The sequence below is a fragment of the Theropithecus gelada genome, chromosome 8 (assembly GCF_003255815.1).
Source record: "Theropithecus gelada isolate Dixy chromosome 8, Tgel_1.0, whole genome shotgun sequence".
Classification (NCBI taxonomy): Eukaryota; Metazoa; Chordata; class Mammalia; order Primates; family Cercopithecidae; genus Theropithecus; species Theropithecus gelada.
This window is the reverse complement of record NC_037676.1, coordinates 105,656,464-105,666,973: the sequence shown is the minus strand read 5'-3', so window position 1 is coordinate 105,666,973 and position 10,510 is coordinate 105,656,464. Positions and strand designations below refer to the sequence as shown.

Sequence of the window (10,510 nt, the reverse complement as noted above, 5' to 3'; positions counted from 1 at the left end):
ACCACCTTTGTCTCTTACTGTTTCTACACACATTACTTAAGCTCAACCCACCTAAAAACATAATTTCTGTTTTATTAATACCCCAGTGTTTTCACTACTGTTCTTGCCTCTACCAAAACTATTCTTAACAACTTTCCCCACTTGTCAAAATTTTTACCCATCTTGGTTAACATTTCCCTATCTGCAATATTATTTCATCTAGAAATAATATCTCCTTCTACTTCCCATTTCTAGATTATTCTGAAGCAAACTCAAGATGTCACATCACTTTACCTTAAATATTTCAGTATCTCTAAAAGATAAAAGTACTATTTAAAAAGAACCACAATACTATTACCAGGCATAAGTAATAATTATTTAATATCATCAACTATGTCATTCAAGTTTCCCACAGTCTGGATTTTGCTGATTATATCCCTGTGGTGTCAATGAACATGCTCTTCTATCCCCTGTATTTCCCACAAATTAATGGTTAGAACTAGAGGCTAAATCAGATCCTGGCTTGCTTGTGTCTTGGATAACTACTTCCTAAGTGCTGTTATATACTTTCATTAGAGGGACATAGCTGGTCTATCTCTTTTGAGAATGTTATCAGTCATTGATGTTCATTACTAGGTCCCTTCATGAGGGGTTGAAAAAAAGATAGTATTGGAATTTTATCATTCTTTCTTCATTTACAAACTATACCACCAACATGTGATGTTACTATAAGACATATAATATTGTGTGTATGTATGTATACTTTTAGAAAGAGAAATTTCCCTTCATCAACTATTTGGTTACTCAGAGATACAGTACATACAGAGAAAGCAGAAGAAATGTTTGGTTCTATTTACCAATTTTCAAAGTAACAAGTTGGTTTGCTGGCATACTGTAAGTTGACCAATAATTTTTATTTTAATATATTATGAACTCATGTATTTAAACATATTTGATGTTTTAAACCATTGCAGTTATTCTCTTTATTGATGCTTAAATTGTATCATCTTTAACAGTGAGAACCAATTGGAGTTGGCTCTTGGATCTTTTTGAGTTGTTTTTCATAGCTGCCTTGTTTTCCAGTATGACAAAATGTTCCACGGTCATATTGTACATTTCCTGCCCCATAGGTGAAATCTCCCATTTCTTCAATGATTTTTAGTTCCTTTTAATAGGAAATGGGAGTGTAGAGATCACATTCTGGGCATTACTGGATAGGTAATTGTTTCTGGGCCTTTTCAGTAAACAAAGCTAGATTTTGTTATTGTTTTGTAGCTTTTTTAAGATAAAGTACTTTATGAGTTCATACAGCTACTTCCAATTCAAGCCCAGAATTTACTTAACTTCACCAATCTTATATGTATACTGCCTTCATGGATTTTTTTCTGATCACCTCAGCCAGAAATGATCACTCTTCCTTTGAACCACATCACCCACTTCAACACTTTTATAGTAATCAACATATTAACCTTTAATTTATTGTCATTTCTATATATGTCTGATTTTCTCTACCAAATGGTAAGGAATTTGAGGATAGAATCCATCCTTTGTTACTCTTTGTTAAATAAAGATAAAATTCCTAAAGTGCTGATATATTTCCTGACACATAAATACCACTTTCTCTTTGTATTCCTTTAAAAATGGAACCGTATTATACATGTACTAAAAATTATATAAATGAGAGTTAAATGAATAAATACAAATTGGATTTATGTTAAACTTTTCAGATATAGTGTACTAGAAACTCCAATTTTAGTGGCAATTAATTTAAAGATATTAAGGTTGTTGGAAATAATTTTTATTTAACAGATATAAAAACTTCTTAACATTTACAAATTGTACAAAGATTGGTAGCTTAGATATTTTTTTAAAAATGCTATACTAAGAGAAAAAACTAAAGACCACGACAATATTCCACATTATAGGTTGAGAGAATGTGACTATGAAGTATTCTAATCAACTAAAAAAAATATTGAAACCACTTTTGATTGAAGTAAAATGAATAATGCTAGATTTAAAGACAGTGTGAAGTCACACTTTGGTCTGTAACCATGTTTATTACATAAACTTATTTAAAATGTCACTTAAATGAACCATTCCAAGGTATAATAAAAAAAAGAGGTAGCAAATGAAAATTAAAGCATTTATTTTGGTAGTTCTTCAATAATGATGCGAGAAACTGAATTCCATCCAGTAGAAGCATCTCCTTTTGGGTAATCTGAACAAGTGCCAACCCAGATAGCAACATCTACTAATCCAGCACCAATTCCTTCACAAAGTCCTTCCACTGCAAGACAAAGATGAAAGTTACATCTTTCTTTTGAACAAAGAGCAAAATCCTTTAGTTACATTTTATAACTTTAGAAAGCTAGTTTGTAATTCTGTTTAATGTAATGCTACTTAAACATTCTAATACTTGATAAGGTTTTCATAATAAAGTCCTCTTTTTCTAAATTGATACATAAATATTTTTAAAAGATGTATACATATCCATTCTATGATACAAGTTTAACAGTCAGTGTTCTTATAGGTTTCAATCTTAAAACCAGAATTTGTATAGTTACAGAGATAACTTAAAACAGCAATTTATTTGAGTAAACAAAGAAGGGCTATATATACTTTTAGAAGCCAAGACTTTCATTTGATATGCAAGTCTTTTTTAAAAAAGAAAACGCTTTCCAACACTTATCTGCTGATAAGTGATGCTAGACAAGTAGACGAAATAACTTTTTTTTTTTGAGATGGAGTCTCACTCTGTCGCCCAGGCTGGAGTGCACTGGCGCGATCTCAGCGAACTGCAACCTCCGCCTCCCAGGTTCGAGCAATTCTCCTGTCTCAGCCTCCTGAGTAGCTGGGACTACAGGCACGTGCCTCCACACCTGGCTAATTTTTTGTATTTTTAGTAGAGATGAGGTTTCACCGTGTTAGCTAGGATGGTCTTGATCTCCTGATCTCATGATCTGCCCACTTCGGCCTCCCAAAGTGCTGGGATTACAGGCGTGAGCCACTGTGCCCACCAGAAGAAATAACTTTTATAACATTAAAAGAAATTCTACATAATCATTACACCAGTCCTTCAATCTAGGAATCCCATTTTACACAGAATTTCCTCATAGTGAAAAAACATAAACCCAAAAAAAAAAAAAAAAAAAAAAACCTGCTTTTCCTCTGTGTTTTTATGCATTATAATTATGCACCTTTTCACATGTCCTCTGGACTTTCAACTACTAACAATACAAGTTGCATTCCATCTTACCAAAGTCTTCTCTTAAATTAAAAAAAAAATCCCTTAGTGACCATTTTAGCAGGCAAAAAGACATGGTACCTTTAATGTATGTGTAAAGCTGGAGAAGAAACTGTAGGTTGGCAGATTCTTTAAGAAAATGAATCCTGGTTTTCTGTCCTTGTGATAGTTTGCTCACTCGTAGGTGGGAATTGAACAATGAGAACACCTGGACACAGGGCAGGGAACATCACACCCCGGGCCTGTCGTGGGGTTGGGGGCAGGGGGAGGGATAGCATTAGGAGAAATACCTAATGCAAATGATGAGTTAATGGGTGCAGCAAACCAACATGGCACATGTAGACCTATGTAACAAACCTGCATGTTGTGTACATGTACCCTAGAACTTAAAGTATAATAATAATTTAAAAAAAGAAAGAAAATGAATCCTGATATATAAGCGCTGTAGTGGATGACTTCATGTGACTGGTTAGGCTTCCTATTTGATTGAGGTTAGTGCATTCCTGCTGAGACCCAGGGATGTAGGTCTGAAGCAATCTACTTACCTAAACTATCACAGGAGTAAATCCAAGGCAAGTCTCTCAGAATCCAGGGACCCGTCTCTGGTTCAGGCCTCTTCCCAAGTTGGGGGAACTAAATAGTAGGCCCACAATCCCATTTAATCTGGTACTCTTAGTACCATGACAAGTGGAAATGCCTAGAAATGCTCATGTTTTCCCAAGGTCTTGACAGCCATGGCCTAGAAACTTGTTCACTTCCCCCTATGGCCTAAGGACATCACACAAGCTTGGATCTTGCATCAGCCTCATCTAAGGAGAGTCAAATGGTCACTTCATGGTCTTTAGCAGATGAAATAATGTTGAATGAATATTTTTGCTGTGATAATGTAGTATGATAGCTTGTTAAGTGAAAACGATATGTTGGATTGGGAGTTCTCAACCTGTTTTCCTCTTAGACCCATGTAACAGATGACAACCATTTGTCAAACTCCCATGGGCATATCAAGGCTTTAAGCCATACTCTGATATGCTAACTGTAAGTGCACCCCTTTCCTTTCCCTTAAGAGAGACTATCAGTATGTCAGAGAAAGTGATTCTATTACAGAGATAACTTTTAACCCACAATAATACAAAACTGTTCATAACAAATTACTTGTGACACTCCACCCAACTGATCACACCAAATGAGTTTGCACACAATGGTTGGGAAATGCTATGTTAAATTATTTATAAAGTATATGCATGTATAGGTCACAGTTCCTGGGCCTAAGGGCTTACATTAGCAAAATATTAACACATACCTTAAAGATAACAGAATAGAATGTAAGTTGCTTATATCAACTACTGTCTAAACATCTCACTTCCTAATCAAATTTTATTTTTAATATCTAGATTCTTATTTTAAAGACTGTTTCTTAGATGGGAAGCATGTATCTAAGGACTTAGTGAAGAAGGTTTTTAATCTGATTACAAAGAGAACTGGAAGCCAAGAGAACAGGGAGTCAGTTTCTGCTCTCCTGAACACTGATTCTCCTTTCCTGTGTAAGATGCTGTATTTCCCTGGGTTTCTCAATATGCAAAGAGAGGGGGTTAAAATCTCTTCTTTATGTTTTAAGGATATTGTGAGGATCTGAGGGAAAATGGGGAGGGCATGCCCTTGATTGCTTAGGAATAAATTGGTTTTGGGGTTCAGTATCTGACTTGGAGCCCCAAATAATGCTGAAATGTTATTTCTGAGGGAAGGGAAGAGTGAGATTATCTCCTCCCTCCCCTCAACCATTTTTAAGTATAAGATTAGTGAAAAATCTCTCCAAGAAATTAAGGGAATGATGCTAACCATATGTACAGTTTCTTATTTTTCTTATGTGAAAAGGCGTATGAATATAACAGTATGAATATAACTTGCTGATGCTACCAGGCTGTGCCATCATGGTGTGCCATCCACCACAACTCAAGAAACCAAAATGGCCGACAACCAAATATTGATAGTGGTGTCTCTAGAGGATGAGATTAATAGTTTTTGTTTTGTTTTGTTTTTTGTTTTTTTAACTCTTCTACTTCTGGTATTTTCTAAACTTTCTTTAATGAATCTTAAAATAGAACAAATAGGCTGGGCATGGTGGCTCATGCCTGTAATCACAGCACTTCGGGAAGCTGAGCAGCAGGATCACTTGAGGTCAAGTGTTCAAAGTTGCAGTGAGCTATGATCCTGCCACTGTACTCCAGGCTGAGCAACAGAGTAAGACCCTGTCTCTAAAATAAATAAATAAATAAACAAACAAATACATAAGTACATAAAACAACCCAATGATATTTTTCTGACAGTTTAAGTGACCACTGAATGTCTTTTTTCTCATACTAGGTAGAAACAGAGAATACAGAAACAGTATAAAAATTTTCTCTTTTACAGATTCAGCAGACAGTATCCACCCTTTTAAACGATAAGGCAGAAAAATCAGTTAGTCTGAGCCAGTGGTTCTCAATTTTGGCTGAACATTAGAATAACCAGGAGATTTTTTTTTTTTTTTTTTTTTTTTTTTTTTTGAGACTGGGACTCACTGTCATCACTCAGGATGGAGTGCAGTGGGGCAGCCTCAGCTCACTGCAACCTCCACCTCCTGGGCTGAAGCCATCCTCCCACCTCAGCCTCCCTAGCAGTTGGGACTAATTGTTTTGTTCTGTTTTTTTGTTTGTTTGTTTGTTTGTTTTTTTGTAGAGATGGGGTTTCACTATGTTGCCCAGGTTTGTCTCAAACTGCTAGGCTCAAGTGATTGCCCGCATCAGCCTCCGAAAGTGCTGGGATTTCAGGTGTGAGCCACCATGCCCGGCCAACCAAGAAATATTTAGAAAGTCCCATTGCCAAGTCTGCACCCAGACCTATTAAATCTAACTCTCTGGAAGGGTGGGATGGGCATTTCTTTTTAAAGTTTCCACAGTTCCTAAAGTGAGCCCAACATGCAGCCAAAGTTGAAAGATCACTGCTCTATAGCATTACTGGCTATTTTTCCATGTCATTTAACTCATTGATTTTCAAGCCTGGGGCACATCAGAATCACCAGGGGATCTCAAAAGAAGATATTCATACAGCCAACAGACACATGAAAAAATGCTCGTCATCACTGGCCATCAGAGAAACGCAAATCAAAACCACAATGAGATACCATCTCACACCAGTCAGAATGGCAATCATTAAAAAGTCAGGAAACAACAGGTGCTGGAGAGGATGTGGAGAAATAGGAACACTTTTACACTGTTGGTGGGATTGTAAACTAGTTCAACCATTGTGGAAAACAGTATGGCGATTCCTCAAGGATCTAGAACTAGAAATGCCATATGACCCAGCCATCGCATTACTGGGTATATACCCAAAGGATTATAAAGCATGCTGCTATAAAGACACATGCACATGTATGTTTATTGTGGCACTATTCACAATAGCAAAGACTTGGAATCAAGCCAAATGTCCATCAGTGACGGACTAGATTAAGAAAATGTGGCACATATACACCATGGAATACTATGCAGCCATAAAAAGGATGAGTTCGTGTCCTTTGTAGGGACATGGATGCAGCTGGAAACCATCATTCTCAGCAAACTATCACAAGAACAGAAAACCAAACACCGCATGTTCTCACTTGTAGGTGGGAATTGAACAATGAGATCACTTGGACACAGGAAGGGGAACATCACACACCAGGGCCTATTGTGGGGAGTAGGGAGGGGGAGGGATAACATTAGGAGATATACCTAATGTAAATGACGAGTTAATGGGTGCAGCACACCAACATGGCACATGTATACATATGTAACAAACCTGCACATTGTGCACATGTACCCTAGAACTTAAAGTATAATATTAAAAAACAAACAAACAAACAAAACACAGAAGCTATGGTCTTACGGCTAGAGATTCTGAGTCAGTTCATCAGAGATAAGGCCCAGACATCTATATATTTTTAAAAGATCGAGAGGTAATGCAGAAGTACAACCCAGGGTGAAGAACCATGCATTGAAAACTTGTAGAGGTACCTTTACAGTAGGCTAGTGAACCAACATGATAGTGGGACTCAAAACTAATCTTACTTAGATCTGAGGCACATCTTACAATGTCACAATTTTACATACCAGAAGAAGTGCGATGAATATTAATTGTTGAATTCATTTCAGGGCTTCCTTGGTCCAAATAAATGATAGCTTCAATGGGAAGAGGTCCTGAACATTCAGCTCCATTGAATGTGAAATACCAACGCTGACAGCATGCATTTCTGCATTTTAGCCGAAGTGAGCCACTGAACAAAACTCTTAGAGCACTGTTTGAACGCATCTTTGTAAATGTACACTCCTGTCACAAACATAGAAATAGGATTTAATGAACATTTTCTATTCTAATTAAAAAGAGCTTTTGAGATTGGTGAATTTTACTTAACTATCCTTTTCCCCAAAATGTATTTAAAAAGTTTAACTCGGCCGGGCACGGTGGCTCATGCCTGTAAACCCAGTACTTTGGGAGGCCGAGGGGGACAGATTACTTGAGGCCAGGGGTCCGAGACAAGCCTGGCCAACATGGCGAAACCCAACTCTACTAAAAATACAAAAAATTAGCTGGGTGTGGTGCAGCGCATGCCTGTAATCCCAGTTACTCGGGAGGCTGAGATGTGAGAATCACTTGAACCTGGGAAGTGGAGGTTGCAGTAAGTCGAAATTGTGCCACTGCACTTTAGCCTGGGCAAGAGAGTAAGACTGTCTCAAAAAAATTAAAAAAAAAAAAAAAGAAAGCTTAACTTTTATGGAGGGAGAGAGATTTTCTGCAAGCTAGATAAGAGATTTTGATATAGAAACTCTAAGAAAATCAAATTGCAGCTTTCTTAGAACTTTTCACCCCATTGAGGGTATCTTTCAGATTTACCAAAAAAGGCTAGCCTTTAGTACTCTTGATAAACTCAATTTATATATTTCCTCTTTTTTTGTATTCAAAAAATACTTACTGAGCCCCAGCTATGTGCTAGATGGTACAGATAGAGCAGTTAACAAACCAGAATCCCTACCCTCATGGAACTTACATTCTAGACTAGTGCTGTCCATTCGTATTCACTCTTGATCTGTTTCTTTTCGAGCAACAGCAAACAGTATAAGGGAGTAAAGGATAGGCAGAGTTTTTAGTCTTTATCTATATGACACAATGATAAGGCCCAGGTTTCTTGTTTGCTTATTTTCTCATTGGTCGTTGCAAATTTGACTGTCTATTGGCTCATGGACCTATTATCATTTACTTGTAGAAGGTTCCCATACCCATCCTGACCATTGCTAAAAGGAACTTGAAAATATATTAATAATTCAGAACCCACAAGGATAGCTTTTAGAAAGAACTCGGTAACTTTTGATGAACAACTATAAACAACCAGTCTATCAATGTCAGATGTTTAAATAACTAGGGAATATTTTAACAAAAATGCTTTCTAGAAACACACATGAACACAGAAAAGGTCAGAGTCATCATAACTATGGAAGCTACATAGAAATTCTATCACAAAACAATTAAATCAATACAGTCTCAAACTCTTATAGATAATACAGCAGAAAAAGCTGAGATAAGGAACAGGGATTATACAGAGTGCATCTTAAAATCTTAGAGTTTTATGAAATGAAAATTTCTTGTAATTGCTTGATGGTAGCAGCAAAATCATGAAGTAATATGCTGTGAATATGGAACCATGTACAGAGTTGATCAACAAGAGAAAAGAGGCTTATAAATAGCATCAACTTCTTCAACTCTCTTCCATGCCAGTGGACTTGCCAATTACTTTTGAAGCAAACACTAATCAAAGTGACTGAAACATTAGTCAAAATACATTACCAGACAGGCTATTTTGAGTAATTCCCCACCTCTCAGCCTTAATGTTGCAGAATAACTTAAAATAATTGCTGTAGTACCTCACATCTAACCCATTTCACTTCTCTTAGGCTTAGCAGTTTTAAGCTGGGCATGCTACCTGAATAAAGACAAACACCAATGGACTTCTGCTTCCAGATCAATGTGGTAATTTCTTGGAAATTGTTTCCCACCTTTATGTCTGAAGCCAGGGCAAAATTTCTTAGACTAAATTTAAATTTACTTTAGGATAAGACTGGAAAGTTGCTTACTGTCCAACATAGACACATATGCTCTCTTTTGTTTGCATTTTTAAAAAGTATTTTAGATACTATGGTTAAAATCATATGCATTTGTCTTAGAAATATCTGTATGAAATTAATTCTGAAATGTTATAAAGTTTTTCATTAGTTTTAGATTAAAAGTCACATGCTACATACTTCTCTTCTTTAAGTCTTTTTAGTTAAAAAATAATAATAAAATGTCACCTAAAAATTAACACTAAAATATGAAAACCCTTAAATTTTGCTTCAATTTTAAAATAATTCAAACTTTACTTACCGCAATTTTCCCAAGATCTATGCCATAATTCAGTGAACTCCATGAACACTGCTTGTAGTTGGGTGTCCAGGACTCTTCAAAGCTTTCCCTCAAACATTCCCCCTTTTCTCCTTTGAATCCATCCCGACCTGGAATCCCAGGGGTACCCGGAATGCCATTGGCCCCAGGGCTCCCATCTCGACCAGGCACTCCTGCTGGCCCTTGTAAGCACATTCCATTATACTATAATGAGAAAGAAAAGGCAAAGAAAACTCTCACTACTTAAGAGTCAAAGACTCAGTATGATTAGAATTGCATTTATTTTGAGCACTTGGAGTCAAGAATCCCTTCATATCACATGCCCATGTTCTAGATGAGTTATTATAGAGAATTCATTTTCAAATTATTTCTAAAATATTGTGATTTCTTTCATATTTTTTAGTGCACAAACTTTACACACACACAGGTACACACACACACATCAGAGGAGGACAAAATTATTTCATTTACCTGCTCCCTTCTACTGCTTATTATAAGCATATACAATTTTAAATAGCTGTATTCCAAGGTGGAAATAATTTGATATTCTGCTTTTTTCTTCTAACTCTGTATCTTGCAAAGAGACCTGGACTTTTACAGTTTTATGCAAACATTGCACTATTTTTGGATACATAGTTTATTTCTACTTTTTTCTTATGAATATTATTTGTATCCATATAGCCTTTTTCTTCTTTTGAATTATTTCCCTAAGATAAATTCCTAGGGAACATAATTATAAAATAAAATCTTAAGAGTCAATAATTATCTTGTACTGGCAGTATCTCCAACTTGGATATGGAAATCCCTGCTTCTTCCTGTTTTTTTTTTTTTTTTTTTTTT

At 36.2% G+C, this 10,510-nt stretch overlaps 1 protein-coding gene across 1 annotated transcript in view; it reads right to left on the bottom strand.

The window, feature by feature from the left end:
* Positions 1–1,755: 1,755 nt before the first annotated feature.
* CTHRC1 (collagen triple helix repeat containing 1) overlaps positions 1,756–10,510 on the bottom strand; it is a 12,947-nt gene continuing 4,192 nt past the window's right edge. Inside the window, exons 2-4 of the mRNA XM_025395387.1 lie at positions 9,653–9,874; positions 7,348–7,564; positions 1,756–2,266 (exon numbers count right to left, since the gene is read on the bottom strand). Of these exons, the coding sequence (XP_025251172.1) occupies positions 2,124–2,266; positions 7,348–7,564; positions 9,653–9,874 (582 nt within the window). The 3' untranslated portion in view covers positions 1,756–2,123. The remainder of the gene's footprint in view (positions 2,267–7,347; positions 7,565–9,652; positions 9,875–10,510) is intronic.